We start from the raw sequence: 22,927 nt of genomic DNA, 5'->3' as shown, positions 1-22,927 counted from the left end.
GTCACTAAATGGCTAGCGTAAATGCTATTGTGGGGTCGGAATTTGTACTAAATTAGGCAAAAATGAATAGTAAGTTGAGCAGGACTTTATGAGAATTACTGCAGGGCTCAACCATTGCTGGACGAGGTATAGAGTAGGTTATTATAATATATCTATGAGTACGATGTTGAATAAACATGATGCTAACCAGGCTAACGACTGTTTCCTGTCTGTGTTTTATTCCTACCATGTGCCGCTGAACTAAATATATAACATTAGTAGCTCTGTGGCAGAAAACAAGTAACTGTTGGATAATTACAACATGTTAAAAACTTGGGGAGACTTCTGTGTTTATCAGAGTAAGTGTTTTAGCCCTGATGCTAAAGGCTAACGTTAAATTTACACAAAGTAGGTCACTAAATGGCTAGCGTAAATGCTATGATGGGGTCGGAATTTGTACTAAACAAGGCAAAAATGAATAGTAAGTTTAGCAGGACTTTATGAGAATTACTGCAGGGCTCAACCATTGCTGGACGAGGTAGGATGTTGAATAAACATGATGCTAACTAGGCTAACGACTGCTTCCTGTCTGTGTTTTATTCCTACCGTGTGTAGCTGAAATAAATATGGCGGAAACAAGCAGTTGTTGGATAATTACAACATGTTAAAAACTTAGGGAGACTTCTGTGTTTATAAGTGTAAGCGTTTTAGCCTTGATGCTAAAGGCTAACGCTAACTTAACGCTAACAAATGGTAAAATAGCTCCGCCGTCTAATTTTTATGAAGCACACTCGGCTTGACGTTTATTTAGTTCTTCTTACGTTCTTCTTTTTCTTTAAGTTTGGGTTTATATTGAAATGTGGACAGGAAGTAGTCTTTAAGCGACACTGGCTAACAGGAAGTTAGCCAAAAACATTCCGTGCAAAGAGTCATGACAAAACAAGACTTTAAAAACACAATACTGGGATAAAATTGGATTAAATTAGAAAAATTGAGCCAAGTTTGTATGTTTTTTTGTGCAGTCTCAGTCAGATGGAAGTGAGTGAAGTTGGAGTGAATGAAAAGTGCTATACAAATAAGATTCCCTTCCTCTTCCCTTCTTGCGATGCGGATATTGCATCACCTAATATCGCCGTAGTATTTTTTGCGATTCTGCAGCCCTGGTTTAAACAGGTACTTGCAGGACTGGGATTCAGCTATTAAACAAATCAAGACGAAAGTGGGACTAGATCAATATTAAATTAGTTCTTAAACAGGATTAAACTTGGATTTAAAAAGTGCCACACCAGAACTGAACCAATTCTCAATCAAGACTCTGCTGGCATCAAAACAAGTCCAGGCCTTATCCATCAGGAGTAATCAGCCCGATAGCATTTTTGATACATGACAAGACGGTCCGTTCTTCCTGAGATTGTGCCATATCTCTTCAACATGAGGTCTAAACCCGATGCGACACTACTTTTAGCCCAGATATCATGTTTTAAAGGGACTATACAGAGTTTTGTAATGTTAAATATCCTGCACTGTCACTCAAAAAGGTGTTCATTCGGGTCTGAAGTGCCTGCATGCTCGAGCTCAATATAGAAGCTGCAGTTACACGTATGACTTGAGGTGGCAGTAGTGAGTACAAAATGGCCAACTTGCATCGAGCCCCTTTAAGTCTGAAATTGGGTCAAAACAAAAGTAATTAAAGGAGGTGTAAACCAAACAGGACACAATATAGTTCAAACTGGCTCTAAGGCAGACAAAAGTAGGTCTAAACTAGAACTTAATTTCAGGTTCTAAGGTTCTAAGCAGGGTTTTGTTTGGACATTTGTCAATTTCCCAGCAAATGTAATGCTACCAGAGGGAGGCCTAACTCAGTATCAGTAGTTGTAAATGTATTTTTATATATGTATTTTTTTGTTGCTGTACATTCTCGGTTCTTCTCAGAGGCAAATATTTTTATGCTCAATTGTAGATCATTCTGGGTAATTGCTGTTGCCCGTTATACGTTCTCCAGCTAAACTCAGACAAAACTGAGATCATTGTTTTTGGCCCACAGGCACAAAGACAAAGTGTTGTCAGTCACCTTGAGTCTCTCTCTCTAAAACCAAAAAATCAGGTTAGAAATCTAGGAGTAATCATGGACTCAGACCTGAACTTAAACAGCCACATCAAAGCCATAACATCATCAGCTTTTTACCATCTGAAAAACATTGCTAAGATCAGAGGAATAGTGTCAAAACCAGACTTAGAGAGACTTATCCATGCATTTGTCTCCAGCAGGTTAGACTACTGTAACGGCTGCTCACTGGCCTCTCTAAACGAGCTATCAGACAACTACAGTACATCCAGAACGCTGCTGCTCGAGTCCTGACAAGAACCAGGAAATACGACCATATTAGTCCAGTGCTCCGGTCTCTGCACTGGCTTCCTGTCACTCAGAGAAGAGACTTTAAAACAGCTCTGCTTGTCTACAAGTCTTTTCATGGTTTAGCACCAAAGTACATCTCTGAAATGTTAGAGCCGTATGAACCATCTCGGGCCCTGAGAACTTCAGGGAGGGGTCTCCTGGTGGTTCCCAGAGTCAATAATAAACACGGTGAGGCTGCGTTTCAGTTTCATGCAGCTAAAATCTGGAACAGTCTTCACGAGGATGTGAGACAGGCCTCAACTCTGACAATGTTCAAATCCAGGCTGAAAACAGTTCTTTTTACCGATGCATATGACTGAAAGTATTTTATCTGCACTCTTGCTTTTACTGTAATTGATTAATTTTATGTTGATGTTTTTTATTGATTCTATTTGTTTTCTTGTATTTATGCAACTGTGAAGCACTTTGAATTGCCTTGTGTATGAATTGTGCTCTACAAATAAACTTGCCTTGCCTTGCCTATAAAAAAGTTATACAGTAACTAAGATGAGAGAAAATCACTGCATACATTTGCTGCATGGAATGGTAAATATATAGATTGTAAAGTTGGCTGTTCTTGTGAATATTGAAGGTTTACCTGTTTATCATGGGACTTTAATGAAGGATTACGACAACAGTAAAAAGATTATGAAATACATTCCTCTGGCGTATTTATCAGATTTTTCGATGCTGACGTTTGAAAGCGACGCAATCTTATCTATAGTTTTGAGCAATTCGATTCACAGAGACTAAAAGAGACAAACCATACTGGGAGGTTACTTATTAACGACTTACTTATTGTTACTTATTGATCTGCGAGCCCAAAGGTGTTGTTTTATGACTCTGGATGTTCTTATAAAACACTTGTTCAGGCGTCAGACTCTTTGTTTCCATCATGCACCGGACACTGGCTTTAACGGCGTTTCTACTGTGCGGCGCTTTGGCTGCAGCGGGGAACAGGTGAGGGGGAAACTCACAGTAATAACTAGAGCTTGTCTTGATTCCCGCCTGAACCGAGAGCATTTTCTCCAGTTCAGCTTTACCCAAATCCTGTAGGCCAGTGTAACGCCTCAATTGAAAGACCTACAAAACTAAATTGATCTTTTTCCTCACATCATCAGAATTGTTTTCATCACTTTTTTTGTTGGGCAGTCATCTCATTTTTGTCAAATTTTTGTGACTTTTTTGTCACTTTTTTTCAAATGTCGATTTTTTTTGTCAATTTTTTTGTCACTTTTTCGTCAGATTATTGGCATTTTTTTGTCAAATTCTTATCACTTTCTTGTCGATTTTTTGTCACTTTTTCGTCCATTTTTTCTTAATTTTTCGTCTATTTTTTCTCACTTTTTTGTCAAATTTTTGTCCATTTTTGTAATTTTTTTTGTACATTTTTTGTCACTTTTTTCTCACTTTTTTCACATTTTCATACTTGTTTTCGTCTCAGTTTTGTTGCTATTTTCACACCTTTTTTCCAGGGGTAAAGCTGGAGAAAATGTGCTCGGTTCAGGTGGGAGTTAAAAGGGGTTAAATAATAAAAAAAATAAGCTTTTCTTTCTTTTCGATATCAGACAGGAGTATGACTACTTCAAGTATCACAGCTTCCAAGAGGTAAGGACCTTTTCCAAACCAAGTCTAGACAGAAATACACCTCGAAAATAACCTGTAATAACCTGAAAGTGTGTGAAGTAATTCAATTGAACATCTGCATAGTTATGTAACCAATCTTTTATGCTCCATAACTCAATCAAAACCATAAAAAGGCCATACGCCTGAATGATAAGATACAGAAAGCTCCAGGATGTTTCCATCACAAAAGTGACACAACAGGACCTTGGTAAAGCAAATAAGGTTTGAGTGACCCAAGGACAGCCCACAACAATGGATGGTTAATGAGTAAAAATGCTGGGCAGATCAAAGCAGACGACAGGTTCCTAATTATGCATCAAGTGTTGAAAATCTAATTTAGAAATTCATTTATACGTGTATTTTTGAATGTACTACTTTGAATCAATGCTTAGCCCGCTGTAACAGTTCTTTTTAATGACTTTCATGTGATTTCATAAAGTTAAAGCATGGATGGAATTTAGGGAACAGCTGATCTAAGTGAACCATAAAGTTGAATGGCCCTATTCATCCCTGAGGAACCCCACACATGAATATTGTTATATAATACAGCTAAAATCAGGTTGTTTTTGTGTTTTCAGTAAGTATTTAGGGCACTGTAATAGTTCTTTTTAATGATGTCATTTCATAAAGTTAAAACTTTATTTTTTAGGTCTGAGCCTTTATTTTGAAATGTATGCACAAATATGACAATTTGTGGATAATCTTCAATACCTTCTACATTTTTTACTGTAGTGGCACCAAATTTACACCATTTACCAATTATTATACTGGCAACTTACTACAACCTTTATTTTTTAGGTCTGAGCCTTTGTTTTGAAATCCATACCAAAATATAACAATAGATATTACTCTTCAATACCTTCTACAGTTTTCAATGTAGTGACACTGCTTGGACTTTGGGGAACGGCTGATCTGAGTCATTAAGTTGAATGGCCCTAGTATTTGTCCCTGGGGGACGCTACACATGATTATTGTTATAAAACATGCCTAAAATCATGTTTTGTTTCCAGATCTCCAAGTGGAAGTCAGACCTGGCCGCCGCAAACAAGGACACAGTGAGCATTGTCGAATATGGGAAAACCTACGAAAATCGAACCATCGACCTCCTCAAGGTAAAGCTTTTGGAAATTAATAGGCAGAGACGTGAGCAATGCCATAAAGGGTGGAGCGGAGGAGAGTTGAAGCTGAAATAGATGGAAAATAGAAGGTGAATTTAGACCTTTTCTTTATTTACTCCAGATTGGTGTGCCCGGTGACAAAAAGAAAATCATTTGGATGGACTGTGGGATCCACGCTAGGGAGTGGATCAGTCCTGCTTTCTGCCAATATTTCGTCAAAACGGTACAAACACAACAATTTCATATAATTATTATTCAATGCTTTGACAATATTGTGTTTAATTTGACGTTTTAGATTCTTGAAAGGCACAAGACGGACTCTAAAATGCAGCAGATGATGAAAAACCTGGACTTCTACGTGACCCCGGTCCTCAATGTGGACGGGTACACGCACACCTGGCTCGACTCATCGGTGAGATACGAGAAACATCTTTTTAAATTTGCTTTTCTATTTTGTCTTGATTGAGTGGTTACTAATATAATTGGATTTTAAGAGGAAAGGGACGGAAGGCTATTATCGAGAGGAAATTAAATCTCGGTTTGTAAAATGAACGGACTAATGGGACAGTGTTTACAAGGAATTAGCTGCATGTTCAGGGACTAAATGCAGACTTAACCCGACTGTCCTCGTCTCAGACTCGCTTGTGGAGGAAGAACAGGTCTCCAGGTCCGCCTGGCTGCAACTGCACTGGCACAGACCTCAACAGGAACTTCAACGCCAACTGGGGAAGTACGAAACTTAAATATTACCTTCTTATACTGTGTTCAATGAATGGGCAATGCTACAAAACATGTACAAGATGGAAAATAGATCAATTAAAGCAGGTGTTTTGTTTAAATGTACAACTTATAGCCATTAATATGAACTATAATGTTATATATATATAGACTATTGGGGGTCCAGGGCAAGAATGTATCACATGGGTCCCCCACTTTCAATTATGTACTTTATTTTCATAGAAAAAGTGTTCGTTGATGGGCCCCCGAGGTCAGGGGTACGGTTGCCAGGGCCCATCTGCTAATTTTTGAACCCAACGAGGCCAATGCTGCCGCCACCTACAACATTTTCAACATAACTGGAACAGAAAGTGTGACTTTTGTGTTGGAATCTAGAAATGTTAAGCTTTCAAAGCTTTCCCTGGTCGTTCTCCACTTCCAGGGAGCAGTGTACCATCGCAGTGAAAATTTGTAAATATACTTCAGAAGTAGAGGTTCCTCCTCCAATATAACTGGATTTCATGATTGTAAATGTACAGATTGTTTTTTTTAAAGAGGGGTATTCTGCCTTTTTCAATCACATAGCACCAGTCTATATCACACTACAATGATGACCAAACCTTCTGTTGGTCTGTCAATGCAGTAAATTAGAATAACTGCCTTGTATAAAATTGCTCTCTCAAAATGTCTGTAGTGAATGTCCTGAAATAGGCCTCTGTCTCTTTAAGAACCTCTGTCTCTTTCCGACACGCCCCCTCCACACGCTGTCTGTGGCATCAGTGGGGAGGGGGTTCTGCTGAGGAGCAGTGGTTGGTTACTCGGCTGGTGACGAAAGCTCGGAGGCGTCTCCAGGAGGTGGGGGCGTTCCTAGGAGGACTCAGGCAAAGCTATCCCTAAAATGGCCAGAGTTTTTACAGATGACTCAAAAATACGTGAATGTGCCAAGGCAACACTTCAGGCATGTTTTTAATGAGGGAATGACATAATAACATGATGTAAAGCTTGAAAAAGTCCATTTTGCATAATACCCCCCCTTTAAATGAATCATCATATAATATAACAACAATAAACTCTTAAATGTCAGCAAAAAAAAAGACTATAGAATGCCCTTTCAGATAAAGGCTTAGTGCATGTGGGCTAGAGAAACACACAAAATATAAATGGAAATTAATAAATTAACATCATGATTAAAGTTCAATCTTGCCTTGAGTGCCAAATCGCCTGACGGGGACCTGACCGCTCGGCAGGAGGTACTTTGAATTATGTCAGATTAAAAAAGAAAGCAGAGGGAGTTTCCGGGAGCGGTCCAAGATGGCGGATTAACTTTTTACCTTTCCCAATCAGAAGTACGAAAACTCCACGTAACTCGAGAAAAACGCTACTCTAACTCTCAAATTTGATCATAATGAGTGGAAAGGGGAAAAGAAAACATCGGAGGACTGCCAAAAATAAAAATGAAGCAAATACCGACCAAGAAGACATCGAAGACGGTGCTAGCTCAACGGAGCTAACCGAGGAGGACGAGGAGCTAACAACGGCCCAAGCTATCATGTCGTTGTCGAACAACATAAGTGAAATGAAAGACGAACTTAAACAAGAGCTGGCTAGCCTGAAATCTGAGATGAATCAAAAACTACAGAATGTGACTGTGGACGTGCGAAACCAAGGGACAAGATTAACTGAGGCCGAACAGCGAGTAAACGAGCTTGAAACCGTGAACATGGATATGAGGGAGGCACTACTCCATTGCCTTGGCCAGCAGAAATCGCTTCAGGCTAAGATGACTGAGTTGGAGGGGAGGTCCCGGCGGAATAATATCCGTATATACGGGATAAGAGAAGGGAGCGAGAAGGATGATATGGTGACTTTTGTTAACCATTTCCTGAAGAAAGAACTCGTCATCGGAGAGGACGTAGACCTACAGATACAGCGTGCGCACCGCTCATTAGCACCGAAACCCAAAGACGAACATACAGCCCCAAGATCCATTCTGATCAATTTTCAGAGATTTGACGTTAAGAATAAAGTCTTGAGAAAGGCCTGGGCGAAGAAAATTGTTTACGACGGGAAGGTGATTTCATTTGCTCACGACATGCCAACTGAGATTTACAACAAGCTGAAAGAATACAAAGACATGAAGAAGATTCTCAAGGAAGCAAAAATACGTTTTCAAACACCATACCCTGGCCGGATGAGGATTCACTGGGACGACGGACCTTGCCTGTACAAAAACGCGACAGAGGTGGCAAGTGAAATGATGAAGAGAGGCTACCCTGTGGAAGCACCGCGACCTGTTGCTGGCGTGGATTGGGAGCAAATTCTCACCGAAGGCGCACATTGGGACAGGACGGATGAAACGCACTCCGAACGGGTGCGCGGAAGGCTCCGGGAATTCCACCGGGATCAAGTATAAAACACCCGAGTTGAATACTAGATGGTAAAAAGCCAGATGTGTTAGTATACGACATAATCAGGTCTGTTCGTTTGATTTATAATCCTAAAAATGGTTAATTTGCTCTTAAATATGTATGTTACTACTTGGACACTCCGCTATTACTGTAATTCTGATTGGGATGGGGAAGGTTTTTTTTGTTTGTTTTGTTTTTGTTTTTTGATTGCTCTTGCTCAGGAAGAGGAACTTTGCTTATTGCAGAGAGGGAGCCCCTCTACTTCAAGAGGGTTTTTTTTTTCTCCCACATTGGACAGTTAGGGTGTGGGATGACAGGGTTTAATAATACCCTATGGGTGGAAGTTCTGTTTTTGTTTTTGTGTTTGTTATTGTTTTTTTGTTTCAAGTTGTTTCTTACACTCGGCATGTGTAATTGTGATATCTGGAATGAACAGGGATAATTATAGAGTAGCCTCATGGAACGTAAACGGACTCAATAATCCTGTCAAAAGGAGTAGAGTAATGTCTTGGATAAAGAAAGAAAAAATAAAAATTATGTTTCTGCAAGAAACTCATCTTTCTCAAACTGAGCATGAAAAGTTAAAGAAATTTGGTTTTAATAATACTTTTCATAGCTCATTTAAGACCAGTCATAAAAGAGGAGTGGCAGTGTTAATACACAATTCTTTGCATTTTGAATGCATTAAACAAATAAAGGATAGTGAAGGCAGATATGTCCTGGTACAATGCAAAATAGAGGGTAAACTCGCAACCCTTCTTTCTGTCTACCTCCCTCCAGATTGCGGCTCAAATTGTTTGAAAAAAATTCTTGAAATAATATCCTCTGAAACACAAGGGGTATTAATATGTGCAGGTGATTTTAATACAGTCATGCACAAAAACGATACATCTAACAATAAAAGGATAATTACGCCACAGAGTAAATTGCTTAGACAGGGTTTGATTGACTCTGGCTTGCTTGACGTTTGGCGAGAGGTACATCCGACAGAGAGAGATTATACATATTTTTCTCCCCCTCATGCAGTATACTCAAGAATTGATTTCTTTTTTATGTTTTTAAATGACAGGCACAGAATAAGAAGTTGCGAAATTGGTACTAGGGGTTTGTCAGACCACTCACCAATATATTTAAGCCTTTACTTAGATACGAGACCAAAGAGGACAATATGGAGGCTAAATACTAGTCTACTTAATAATAAGAACGTTGTCAATGAAATAAAAGCAGAAATAGATTTTTTTCTAGAAGTAAATGACAATGGACAGGTTGATCCTAACATTCTGTGGGATACTTTGAAAGCATTTATTAGAGGAAAATTCATATCACTTAGCTCGGCAATAAAGAAAGAGAAAGAAAGACGGCTTGGGGACCTGGACAAATCATTGAAAGATTTGGAAATGGAGCATATTAAGACTCCCACTAATCAGGTTTTAGCGGAAATTAAGAAAATAAGAAATCAAATTTCAGATTTATATAAAGAAGAAGAAGACAAAAAATACAAATTCTTAAAACAGTCATATTATGAAACCGGTCCAAAAGCTACCAAATTACTTGCTCGTAGAATACGCCAAAAACAAATTCAACATTCAATCTGTTCAGTAATTAATCCACAAACTGGGTCACTCGAAAAAGATTTGGATGGAATTGACAATGCATTTCAGACATACTACGAGACGTTATATACACAGCCTGAACAAACTAATGCAGAAAACATAAAAGAATTTCTTAATTCATTAGATTTACCATCAATAGGGACACAACAGAATGAACGCTTAACTAAACAAATTGACATAAAAGAACTAGAAACAACTTTGAAAAAATTAAAAAATAATAAAACGCCAGGCACTGATGGCCTACCAGCAGAATGGTACAAAACATTTCAAGAAGTATTATTTCCTGTTCTCTTAAAATCACTTAATTGGACACATCAAAACAATAAAATGCCGCCTTCTTGGTCAGAAGCCATTATAACCATAATACCTAAGGAGGGAAAAGATAAAACATTATGTAGTTCATATAGACCAATTTCGATTTTAAACCAAGATTATAAACTATATGCATCTATTATGGCCAATAGGTTAAATTCTTTCATTACAGATTTAATTGATGAGGATCAAACTGGGTTTGTCGCTGGTCGGCAAACCCAAGACAATATAAGACGTTCTCTTCACATAATTAATAACATCCACAACAATAAACATAACGCAGTGTTGCTAAGTTTGGACGCCGAAAAAGCGTTTGATTGTGTAAATTGGAGTTACTTATTTCTGGTTCTAGAAAGATTCGGCTTCTCAGATACTTCAATTAACAGTATTAGGACATTATATTCTGCACCCACAGCAAGAGTTAAAATAAACGGCCGTTTAACAAACTGTATAAGGCTAGGGAGATCAACACGGCAAGGATGTCCTTTGTCGCCAGCGTTATTTGCTTTGTATATTGAGCCATTGGCTCAAGCAATAAGGGAAAACCAAGATATACAAGGAATAACTATAAATTCAAGACAGCATAAAATAGCATTGTATGCAGATGACGTTCTTTTATATCTTTCTAATCCAGATCAATCTATCTTGACACTTCTACATTTGCTCGACTCATTTGGCAGGTATTCAGGATATAGATTAAACATAGGTAAAACACAAATTATGACTTTTAATTATAGCCCTCCAGCAAATCTTAGTGGGAAATTACCCTGTAACTGGTCTCAAAAAGCAATAAAATATTTGGGTGTGTGGTTGACACATTCTGCTGACGACCTGTACAAGAAAAATTATGAGAATGTGAATAAAAAGATCAAAGAAGACCTCACAAAATGGGCAATAAGTATATTAAATTTTAACTCAAGAATTGAAGTTATAAAAATGTCCATACTGCCCAGATTGTTATATTTGTTTATGTCACTTCCTATTAAAGTCCCACCTTCTCAGTTTCATGACTGGGACAAACATATTTCCCGATTTATTTGGAAAGGACAAAAACCTCGAGTTAAATACAATACATTGACCGTTCACAAAGAAAAAGGTGGATTGTCATTACCAAACCTCCGTGATTACTATCTAGCAGCCCAACTTAAGCCACTTGTACAGTGGTGTGATAAATCTTGTGGGGCTAGGTGGAAGGAATTGGAGAGCGCTTGTGGTAACATTCCAGTGCAAGCCTTTATTGGTGATCAGAAACTTATGTCAATTTATCAAAAGGAACTTACTCCAATTGCATTTTTTACGTTATCAACATGGTTCCAAGTTGTAAAAGAACTAAAACTATCAAATCAGACATGGGTACTTAGATGGGCAGCATTTGATAAAGAATTTAAGCCAAACCAAATAGATTCACGATTTAAACACTTGGTACAGAATGGGATTACAGCTTATTGTAGGATATTGGACAAGAAGGCTGTCCCAAGTTTTCAAATATGTCAGAGGAAATATAACTTGGAATCAAACGATTTCTTCAGATATCTACAATTAAGGCAGTATTTATCATCAAAATTGCAAAAAATAGATACCCCAAAACTAAACGAAATAATTAATTTAATTACACAAACTTACTCCAAAGGAAGTAAATCGACTATATCCAAACTATACAAAAATCTGATTAACAGTAGAGGGTACTCAACAGATTATATTAAAAAAAGATGGGAGAAAGAAATGAAGTTCGACATAACTAATGATCAATGGGATAATATTTGTGAAACCGTTTACTCTACGTCGAGTTCAGCTTACTGGCGTGAATTTTGCTGGAAAAATATGATACGTTTCTTTGTGACCCCTAAGCAACAAATGGGTATTAACTCACGTAGTTCATCATGCTGGAGGGGCTGTGGAGAGGAGGAAGCACATCACACTCACATTTTTTGGTCTTGCACAAAATTAAGACTTTTTTGGACTGAAGTTGGTCAAAAAATAGAAGAAATTGTAGGTTTTAGGATTCCTCAAACAATGTTAGTATTATACTTTGGAGATCTTCCGGTGGACTTGACAACCAAGGATAAATATTTAATACAAATTTTAATTGTCACAGCGAAAAAGGCAATTACAAGGAAATGGCTTCAAGATGCTTCACCAACGGTCGAAGACTGGCTGAAGGTGGTTGAGGAGACCCACCAAATGGAAAGATTGACTTTTATGCTGAGGCTACAGGCTAAACTTTATTTCTCGAGGTGGGACAAATGGACAAAATATTTTCAAAATGTTTAATATGCAAATTGTACCCCTGTTGAATCTGTAAACAAAGAATATTCAATGTAGATTTCTGCCGAGTGTAAGAGTTGTGTTCTTTGTTCTTTTTTATTTGGAAAACTTCTTTAAAAATAAAGTAATAAATAAAATAAAATAAAAAAGAAAGCAGAACTAGTAGACTTTCTGTAAAGGACTTGATTTTGAGAGTATTTTATCTTCATTTTGAACACAACACACTATTAAATATTGAAGCTGGTCACTTTGAATATTGTCAAGATCCTCGAGGTAGGAGGTATTTGGAGTAGAAATAAAAGGCAAGACAAAAAGCATTGTGAACCACTGCTGTAGCTCCAGGGGCCTGGGGCAAATTACCCGGTTATCCTCTCTTGGGACAACCTGGGGCACCCATGGGATCAAAAACTAGCCTTTGGGAGTGACTCAGGCCCGCCTTAACCTACCCATAGGCCCCGGGGCTTGAACAGAATTGTAGGCCCCCCCTCAGCGCAAACCCTAACCCTAAATCCCATAAAAAACCCAACCTGCAACTCCTACATGTGTCAAAAATAAATGTTAAATGACATCTTGCAATGTGTATCAAAATCTCTATCTTTAATACAATTTTTTTTTTTTTAAACTACAACTCAACTAAAACAGACTGTCTCTTGCAAACAGAAAACATGCTTCAAAAATATGGCAGAAATAATAAAAATGAGCATAGCTATACATCTTAAAAAGGTATTTTTCTTGACTTTCTGGCTGAGAAGTCTTTAATTATGTCTGTAAAGTCCAAGTCACGAACGATGTCATTTTCAAGTGACATCAGTGAAAGATGGCTAAGTCTCTCTTGGTGCATCCCTGACCTCAGGCGAGATTTTACCAATGAAAGCTTTGAAAAGGACCGCTCCCCAGCCATCGAACAGGGTCTGAGTTAAAAGGGTCCACAATGTTCGAGTCCTCTTCCACTCCTCCTCGTGCTGCGGGAGGAGTGTCTGCTTCAGCGGCGCCTATTTTCTCTGCTCCTAACTGGTCCGCGCTCTCCCCCCCCCCGACTCGTCTGGGCGTAGCGGTGAAATGGCAGCTGCATAGCTACTGGTTGAAGGCTGGGTTGGCTCTACGGGGAAGGCAGTGGCACCTCCTCTAGCAGCTCCTCCTCACCGGATTGAGAGCCAACAGTCTCCTCTTCGCTCTCGCTGTCAGCTGCGGCCTGCGCCTCCCGTGTCAGGGGCGCTGCTGCAGCGGCTGCGGGTGTCAGTTCGCCGAGGCTTGTGGAGGTGCCTGCGTCCGCGGCGCTGGTTCCACCTCTGGGTGTTGATTTTAAAAAGCCCGTTAGCTTGGGCATATGGCTCATCAGCTCTTTATCACGACGCTCCTTCTCCTTTTGCGTCTTTCTTTTCTGTGCACCGCTCTCAAACTTTTCCTTCCCTGACATTTCTGTCCCTCGCTACGAGTCGCCATCAAGAAGTGTGAAAGTGAACAGATGCGTTACGTACATAAGTTACGTCTTTCTATGCGCTTGGATTGGTTGTAATTTGTCATAGTATCAATGCGATGCGATGACAAATTCTAGCCAATTGGTCAGTTGACGCTGCAGTATGTGATTGACAGGTAAAACAAACAAATTACAATATCATGGAATTCGATTATATCTGATAGGCCCTCTGGGCCAAGAAGCCTACTCCAGGTACACAGCGTGAAGTGAAGTGATTGACATGGAAATCGACGAATCATCTTTTCTTTTTCCTTTTTTCTTTAATTCTGATAGGCCCTTGACAATAGTAGGCCCCTGGGCTCCAGCCCCTGCTAGCCCGTTGGATAAGGCGGGCCTGGAGTGACTGGATTAATTATCAGAAGCTGCAGTAGCAATAATCACATTTATTATTTATAGAAGTCAGTGCAGCAGTTGAACTTACCTGTTGTCCTTTCCTTTGCAGCTGTGGGCGTCTCGTTCGACTGCTGCGACATCACATACGCAGGACGGGGGCCGGCGTCGGAGCTCGAGGCCCAGGCCGTGAGTGACTTTGTGGGGAAGATCTCGAAGGACGTCCTGGCCTTCCTCACCATCCACTCCTACGGACAAATGCTGCTCATCCCGTACGGACACCCGGAGGTCATCGCGCCCAACCAGGACGACCTGGTGAGGAAACAAAACAATCCTATTCAGATTAATCACGATACCGATATTGATACATGCCTTTCACAGATGGAGGTGGGTCTGGCAGCCGCAGAGGCCATAGAGAAAGTCCACGGGATGAAGTACAAAGTGGGAACTGGTCCAAAGATTCTCTGTAAGTACAAAAGAAACTGCAGATCTGACATTTAAGAGTTAAATGTTACCGGACATCAATATGACCTCCAACCACCGTTAACCCCTTACGTCCCACCTGAACCGAGCACATTTTCTCCAGTTTGGCTTTACCCCAGTCCAAAAGCTTCTGGAAGAAAGCTGTGAAAATAGCAACAAAACTGAGACGAAAACAATGATGGAAATGTGACAAAAAAGTGAGAAAACATTGACAAAAAAGTGACCAAAAATTTATGAAAAAGTGGCAAAAATGTCACAAAAATGAATGAAACGAAAAAATTACAAAAATGTCACAAAAAAAATTACAAAAATGTGACAAAAAAATGACAAAATTTTGATTTAAAAAATGACAGAAATGTGACAAAAAATGACAAAAATGTGATAAAAATTGGACCAAAAAAATGACAAAAATGTGACAAAAATGTGATAAAAATTGGACCAAAAAAATGACAAAAATGTGACAAAAAATGACAAAATTTTGATTTAAAAAATGACAGAAATGTGACAAAAAAATTTACAAAAATGTGATAAAAATGTGATAAAAATTTGACCAAAAAATGACAGAAATGTGACAAAAAAATTACAAAAATGTGCTAAAAATTTGACCAAAAAAATACAAAAAATTGACGAAAAAATGACAAAAATGTGATAAAAATTGGACAAAAAAATGACAAAAATGTGACAAAAAATGACAAAAATTTGATAAAAAATTTACAGAAATGTTAAAAAAAATTACAAAAATGTACTAAAAATTTGACCAAAAAAAATACAAAAAAATGCACGAAAAAATGACAAAAATGTGACAAAAAATGACAAAAAATTGACAAAAACGAGTTGAATACCCAACAAAAAATTATGGAAAACAAATCTGTTGACATGAGGAAAAAGATCGTCTCGGTTCAGGCGGGAGTTAAGAGGTTAAACACTGAATGGTTGTTTAAAAGAAATCAAACAAACTGAGGCACTCCAAAAGTAGAAATATTAAAAAGCCTTTATTTAAACATGGTTAGATTAGGTAAAATTGCCAACGCGTTTCGGCTCTAGGCCTTCCTCAGGGCATGCTGAATGGTTCTTTCTTGTCCAATATATCCAATAATTTGCCTGCTCATGAAGTTTTACACAACCCGACCAAAACCTTCCCTTCTCTCTCCGTCAGATGAATTCTCGGGCTCGTCTGGCGACTGGGCGCGGCTCCAGGGCATCCCCTACAGCTTCACCTTTGAACTGCGGGACAACGGCACCCATGGGTTCGTGCTGCCCCCGGAGCTGATCCAGCCGGCCGTGGAGGAGGCCTACAGCGGCGCCCTGCACATCATCACCCACGCTCACGACAAAGCCTTCAACGGGGCGACGGCTGCGGGCGCCGCGACCCTGTGGGCGACCGTGCTGGCCGCCGTGCTCACGAAATGCTTAGCGTAAATGTAATGCAATCGTAATCATTGCTTATAACAGTATAAACAAGGCCCCAGAGACGCACGTTTATGTGATATCACCAGCAAATGTGGCACAGCAGGATTTACTAAGCAGTGGAGTGAATGAAAGTCTCTTCCCTCGTGTTTTATCATGTGAAAAGTGCTTTACAAATGAGATTCCCTTCCTCTTGACTTCTTGCCATGCGGATATTGCATCACCTCATTTTGCCAATCTTTTGCAATTCCACAGCCCTGGTATAAACAGGAACTCGCAGGGCAGGGATTCGGCTATAAAACAAAAAAAACACTTTCAGCACTTTGGTCAGAAACCTTAGGACATTGTTGGAACATGCAGGGGGAGGAAAATACTTGATTTTAACATTTATAACTCTGTATAGTCCCTTTAACACAGAAGTCATATTTTAAAAGAATTGTTTTATTGTCTTAAAAATCTTTGCCATGTTTTTTATCATATTTTTTTGCTCAATAAAGAATGACATTAAAAAACAAACATGACCTTGATCTTTTCAATCCCTGAAAAAATATATAACAGTACAAACAATACATTTCAATGGCTATTTATTACTATGTTCAAAGTTTAAACATTTTCATTTAAAAGGTAAAGACAACTTTTTGCAGTAACTGAGTAATGTAAATGTTAAAAAATGTCTGGCTAGAAATACATGCGTTATTTTGAGTTCATCTCGTCTGAAGAAAGAATATTGTACATTTTTTGCTCCCCGTGAAACAAGTTGGGGCTAAAGTGGGGCAGAGATTAACAGCTAGTTCCCTTTTTTAAAACTTCCTTTCATGATGAGTAATGATCCCAACAACGCTGCTTCTTATTGTAAGACAGGCTTTCCTTTTAAAAGTCGGCAGATCTCGTTCTGTTCCTGCTGACGGGACGAGGACAGAAACGGATAATCTTCTCTGAGGCAAATATTTTCATGCTCAATTGTAAATCATTTCGGGTTATTGTGGTTGTTGCCTGTTACAAAAAGGTTGTACAGTAACTGAGATGAGAAAAAATTATTGTGTGCATTTATACATTTGCTACACGGATCGGTAAACTCTCTTGTGAATATTGCTGGTTTACCTGTGACCTAAAAGAGTTGTTCAGACGTCAGACTCGTTTCCGTCTCCATCATGCGCCGGACACTGGCTTTAACCACGTTTCTTCTCTGCACGGCTTTGGCCGAGAACAGGTGAGTCCTGACAACAACTGCAAATGTGTACAATTCCTATATGTTTTTGACTCTAAGCAAATTGGATGGATGATTCTTCAGATATTTCATGCTGCAGTGTTGCATTCTAAGAAACCAGAAACCAATACCACTTCAGTGCAGCGCAGAACTATCCTACAGGAGGAGAGTAAAGAGCAACAAACTGGAGAATTCTTCAGTGGAAATACGATATTCCACATAATAATAATACCTTTAATTTGTAACGCACTTTACATGAAAATAGTGCTACAGCAAAAGTGGCAACCAATGGCAATTAAAGGGACTATACAGAGTTTAAAATTGCTGAAACTAAGTATTTTCCTCCCCTACATGTTCCAGCCATGTTCTAATGTGTAGAATCCTGCACTGTCACTCAAAAAGGGTCTGAAGTGCCGTCATGCACGAGCTTAATATAGAAGCTGCAGTAACGCATAAGACCCGAGGTGGCAGTAGTGAGCATAAAATGATTAACTTGCATCTAGCCCCTTTAAAGCACACACAAATCCAAAGTTAAAATGTTCAAAAGGGAACAGAAATGGGTAATGGTTATGGGCGGAGGAGCGAGGAGTTCAGTGAGAGAGTCCGGGGCGTGTCCATGGATGCATTGACAGGTGAACATAGAGCTGACTTTAAACTTTTACTTTAAACTCCCTAAATCAGAGCGTGTACTGGGGTTAAATGTTCTGTTCACTGTACCTCGCGCTGCATCTGCAGTGTTTTCCAAGACGACAGGCTAATGTTGCTAACTCGCCGCTAACTAGAGGCTAACGGCTCTTGTGGTTCTTGAGTCACTTTAAGCCCAGGGGCTTATGGTGCATTCCAGGCAACTGGTAAATTAACCACTTCCCACTTGAAAAAATGCCGCTTGAACAGGTAATTACAACATGTAAACCTGAAGACTGCTACGAGTTCTTATACGAGATGAAGACAGTAATGGCGCCCCCAGTGGAGCAGCGCCGCTAATGTTAAAACTGTAACAAAACCACTGCATCAGTGAAGTGAACGTTACTTATGGTCACAGCTTTAACATAACGTCACATGTTTGGAATTAGATCCGGTTTGAAGAAATGTTCATATAACGCTAGCATTGCATGAGCTAACTGTTGTAGCATTAGTTTTAGTTACATACGACATTATTCTCCTGGAACGCTCTCAAGTCGTAACTGGTAACTTTCAAGTGGGAAAAAAAACAGCTACCAGTTTCCTGGAACGCACCATTAATTCATCTGTTTATCAAAAGGCTGTAGGCTATTTGCTAAGCTGCTCTCTCTAACTATTCAGAGAAAAAGTCCCTCTATAAACAGTCTTTTCAAAAAGTATGGTTGAGGAAAATGCCTTGTACTGTAATTGGTTAAAAATGTTGGGTTGTAGCTCGCCGTGATACAAGGTGGGCCCTGAAGCTACACAAGTCAAGAACTACTGATGTAAATAATATAAAATACAGTTTTTCTTTCTTTTCAATAATAGAGTGGAGTATGACTACTTCAAGTATCACAGCTTCCAAGAGGTAAGTCCCTTTCCAAAAACAAGTCTAGACAGAAATACACCTCAAAAATAACCTGTAATAACCTGAAAGTGTGTGAAGTAATTCAATTGAACATCTGTATAGTTGTGTAACCAATGTTTTATGCTCCATAACTCAATTAAAGCCATAAAAAGGCCATACGCCTGAATGATAAGATACAGAAAGCTCCAGCATGTTTCCATCACAGCAACAGTGACACAACAGGACCTTTGTAAAGCAAATAAGGCTTGAGTGACCAAGGACGGCCCACAACAATGGACGGTTAATGAGTAAAAATGCTGGGCAGATCAAAGCAGACGACAGGTTCTTAATTATGCATCGAGATTTGGAAAATAAGTTAAGTTTGGAAGGAATTTGTACTACATTGAGTCAGAGTTCAGCCGTCTGCAACTGTTATATTTAAGAATTTTAATGTAATTTCATCAGCTTAAAACATGGTTGGACTTCGGGGAAGAGCTTATCCATGTAAATCATTAAGTTGAATGGCCATAGTATTCATCCCTGAGGAACACCGTGTTATATATTGTTATATAACACGACTAAAATTAGATTGTTGTTTTGTTTCCAGATCTCCAAGTGGAAGTCAGACATGGCCGCCACAAACAAGGACATAGTGAGCATTGTCGAATATGGGAAAACCTACGAGAATCGAACCATCGACCTCCTCAAGGTGACGCTTCTGGAATCACACAAATGAATGCAATAGTTATACCCACATTTTGATCCGTATTATGCCGAAATAGATAGAAAATAGAAGGGGCAGAGAGTGCATTTAGACCATTTCTTTATTTATTCCAGATTGGTGTGCCTGGTGACAAAAAGAAAATCATTTGGATGGACTGTGGCATCCACGCTAGAGAGTGGATCAGTCCTGCTTTCTGCCAATATTTTGTCAAAACGGTACAAACACAACAATTTCATATAATTATTATTCAATGCTTCGACAATATTATGTTTAACATCTTAACTCCCGCCTGAACCGAGAGCATTTTCTCCAGTTCAGCTTTGCCCAAATCCTGCTAAGACCTACAAAACTAAATTGATCTTTTTCCTCACATTATCAGATTTTTTTTTATCACTTTTTTTGTTGGGCAGTCATCTCATTTTTCATCAAATTTTCATGACTTTTTTGTCACTTTTTCGTCCAATTTTTCAGATTTTTTTGTCCATTTTTTGGTCACTTTTTTGTCACTTTTTCGTCAAATTATTCGCATGTTTTTGTCAAATTCTTATCACTTTTTCGTCATTTTTTTCTCAATTTTTCGTCATTTTTTTCTCAATTTTTTCTCACTTTTTTCACATTTTCATCCTTGTTTTCGTCTCAGTTTTGTTGCTATTTTCACACCTTTTTTCCAGAAGCTTTTGGATTTGGGTAAAGCTGGAGAAAATGTGCTCGGTTCAGGTGGGAGTTAAGGGTTTAATTTGACATTTTAGATTCTTGAAAGGCACAAGACAGACTCCAAAATGCAGCAGATGATGAAAAACGTGGACTTCTACGTGACCCCGGTCCTCAATGTGGACGGGTACACGCACAGCTGGCTCGACTCATTGGTGAGTTACGAGAAACATCGACTTTTTAAATTCGTCTAAATGCAGACTTAACCCGAGCGTCCCTCGTCTCAGACTCGCTTGTGGAGAAAGAACAGGTCTCCAGGTCCGCCCGGCTGCAACTGCACCGGCACAGACCTCAACAGGAACTTCAACGCCAACTGGGGAAGTACGAGACTTAAATATCAACTTCCTATACATCCCTTTCAGTCATGTGACCTTTGTTGTTATGGCGGCCATTTTTAATACCGAAGTAGAATTTTGCACTACTTATTTTTATGTACTATCACAGTAAAAACACGGCTCCAGGGACGCACGTTTATGTGAAGAAACCAGCGAGTCAGTGTTTAATCTGTTCAAGATGTTAGCATGTTACTGGTTAGCATTTACCTCCGACCTCTCCAAGAGAAAGCCCTGAACCACAATCATCTGGCCTTGGATACAACATGTGACAGAGGTCAGAGGTCAGAGCTGTTACTGTAGTATTTCCTCAGTGTCATAGATGTGAGACACACGTGTTTATTTTGTTGAAGCCATTGACAGTTGCTAACCGGTAGCATGCTAACGTCTTGAGCAGCTTAAACACTGACTCAGACTGAGACTCTGTTGACATGACAAACGACAAATGAGTACAAAAAAGCCACTGTCTATCAATTGTCTTTCATTTTCACCCTCAGTAGAGATATTGTTACATGTTGTAGTACTGCATAATTCTACTTTGGTATTCAAAATGGCCGCCGGAACCATGCGTGATGTCATTGGAAACATATGTATACTGTGCTCAATGAATGGGCAGGCTACAAAACATGTACAAGATGGAAAATAGATCAATTAAAGCAGGTATTTTGTTTAAATGTACCTCCTGGGCCCCCCCCTTGTCAACCGGCCTGATTGGGGACGGGGCACCCAGGGGATCAAAAACTAGCCTTTGGGAGCGACTCGAGTAGAAGTCACAGTCGTAGCAGCAGCTGTTCTTACCTTTGCAGCTGTGGGCGTCTCTTTCGACTGCTGCGACAGTACATATGGAGGACGGGGGCCGACGTCAGAGCTCGAGGCCCAGGCCGTGAGTGACTTTGTGGGGAACATCTCGAAGGACGTCCTGGCCTTCCTCACCATCCACTCCTACGGACAAATGCTGCTCATCCCGTACGGACACCCGGAGGTCATCGCGCCCAACCAGGACGACCTGGTGAGGAAACAAAACAATCCTATTCAGATGAGTGGTGCCACGATATATCGACTTGGTCATATATCGTGATATTTTGCATCACGATACCGATATTGATACATGTGAGAGACCATCCATAGATACAGACGGCATCTCGTCATAGAAGGGGGCGTGGCCTCGCCGAGGGGGAAAACAGAATTAACTTATTTATCATAGACAAATAAAGTTAAGCGTAAATCGGGTCCATATGGATATTTTCTCACAGCAGATTGTTCAGTAGAAGCAAAAAACGGCAGTTGTAGATAGCCGTTAGCATTAGCACGATGCCAACATGTAGCATCATGTTAGCATTCTCCATTTTTTTAATGTATTTATGGGCTGTTGAACCACTTTGCTCGTCCCCATGTCTTTGTATCATTATTTACTAGAAAACTATATTCATAATTCAGCATTTGTTAAAGTAGTTTTTGAGGACTTTGGGTTGGTGCACTAATTGTAAGTGTATCTTGTGTTTTTATGTTGATTTAATTTAAAAAAAGGCGCTAAGCTCACCATGCACACAGCCGCCCGGTCACTGAACGGTCAACATAAAAAGTTGCAAAGTGCACCTTTAAGAAATTGTGTTATATCGCCATATTGTAAGGATAATCATGAGCCACGTATCATATATCAAATCTAAATAAGTTATTGATATTGTATGGCTTTACAGAGAGCATGAATGACCTTATATTTGTCCATATTGAGGTCTTAGAACTTAAAGTGGTGGGTCTTTCACAGATGGAGGTGGGTCTGGCAGCCGCAGAGGCCATAGAGAAAGTCCACGGGATGAAGTACTATGTGGGAACTAATCCAAGCATTCTCTGTAAGTACAAAAGAAACTGCAGATCTGACAATATTTAAACGTTTAGTGATATCAATATGACTTCCAGCCGCTGTTAAACACTGAATAGTTGTTTGTTGTCCAATATAAAAACGATGCTTTACTAATTTGCCTCATGATCTTTTACACTGCCCGACACCTTTATGTTTGATTCCACCTTCTCTTCTCTCTCTGTCAGATGAAGTCTCAGGCACCTCGAGCGACTGGGCGCGGCTCCAGGGCATCCCCTACTGCTTCATCTTTGAACTGCGGGACGACGGCACCCATGGGTTCGAGCTGCCCCCGGAGCTGATCCAGCCGGCCGTGGAGGAGGCCTACAGCGGCGCCCTGCACATCATCACCCATGCTCACGACAAAGCCTTCAACAGGGCGACGGCTGCGGGCGCCGCGACCCTGTGGGCGACTGTGCTGGCCGCCGTGCTCACTAAATGGCTTGTGTGATAATGTA

At 39.7% G+C, this 22,927-nt stretch overlaps 1 protein-coding gene across 1 annotated transcript; it reads left to right on the top strand.

The window, feature by feature from the left end:
* Positions 1-3,263: 3,263 nt before the first annotated feature.
* Positions 3,264-22,920, top strand: LOC306981920 (carboxypeptidase O-like; the record flags this gene model as incomplete). Its single annotated transcript, XM_079581659.1, has 16 exons — positions 3,264-3,334; positions 3,943-3,982; positions 5,011-5,112; positions 5,240-5,341; positions 5,414-5,530; positions 5,755-5,848; positions 14,353-14,555; positions 14,622-14,706; positions 15,880-16,138; positions 18,826-18,865; positions 19,452-19,553; positions 20,318-20,434; positions 20,507-20,600; positions 21,418-21,620; positions 22,377-22,461; positions 22,658-22,920. Exons 1-16 carry the CDS (start codon positions 3,270-3,272, stop codon positions 22,918-22,920), a joined length of 1,971 nt encoding a protein of 656 aa, XP_079437785.1. The 5' UTR covers positions 3,264-3,269.
* Positions 22,921-22,927: the final 7 nt, after the last annotated feature.

The sequence above is a fragment of the Gobius niger genome (assembly GCF_951799975.1).
Source record: "Gobius niger genome assembly, chromosome: 23".
In the NCBI taxonomy this organism is placed as follows: domain Eukaryota; kingdom Metazoa; phylum Chordata; class Actinopteri; order Gobiiformes; family Gobiidae; genus Gobius; species Gobius niger.
Note: the sequence above shows the minus strand (reverse complement) of the source record. Positions and strands in the feature narration are given on the sequence as shown.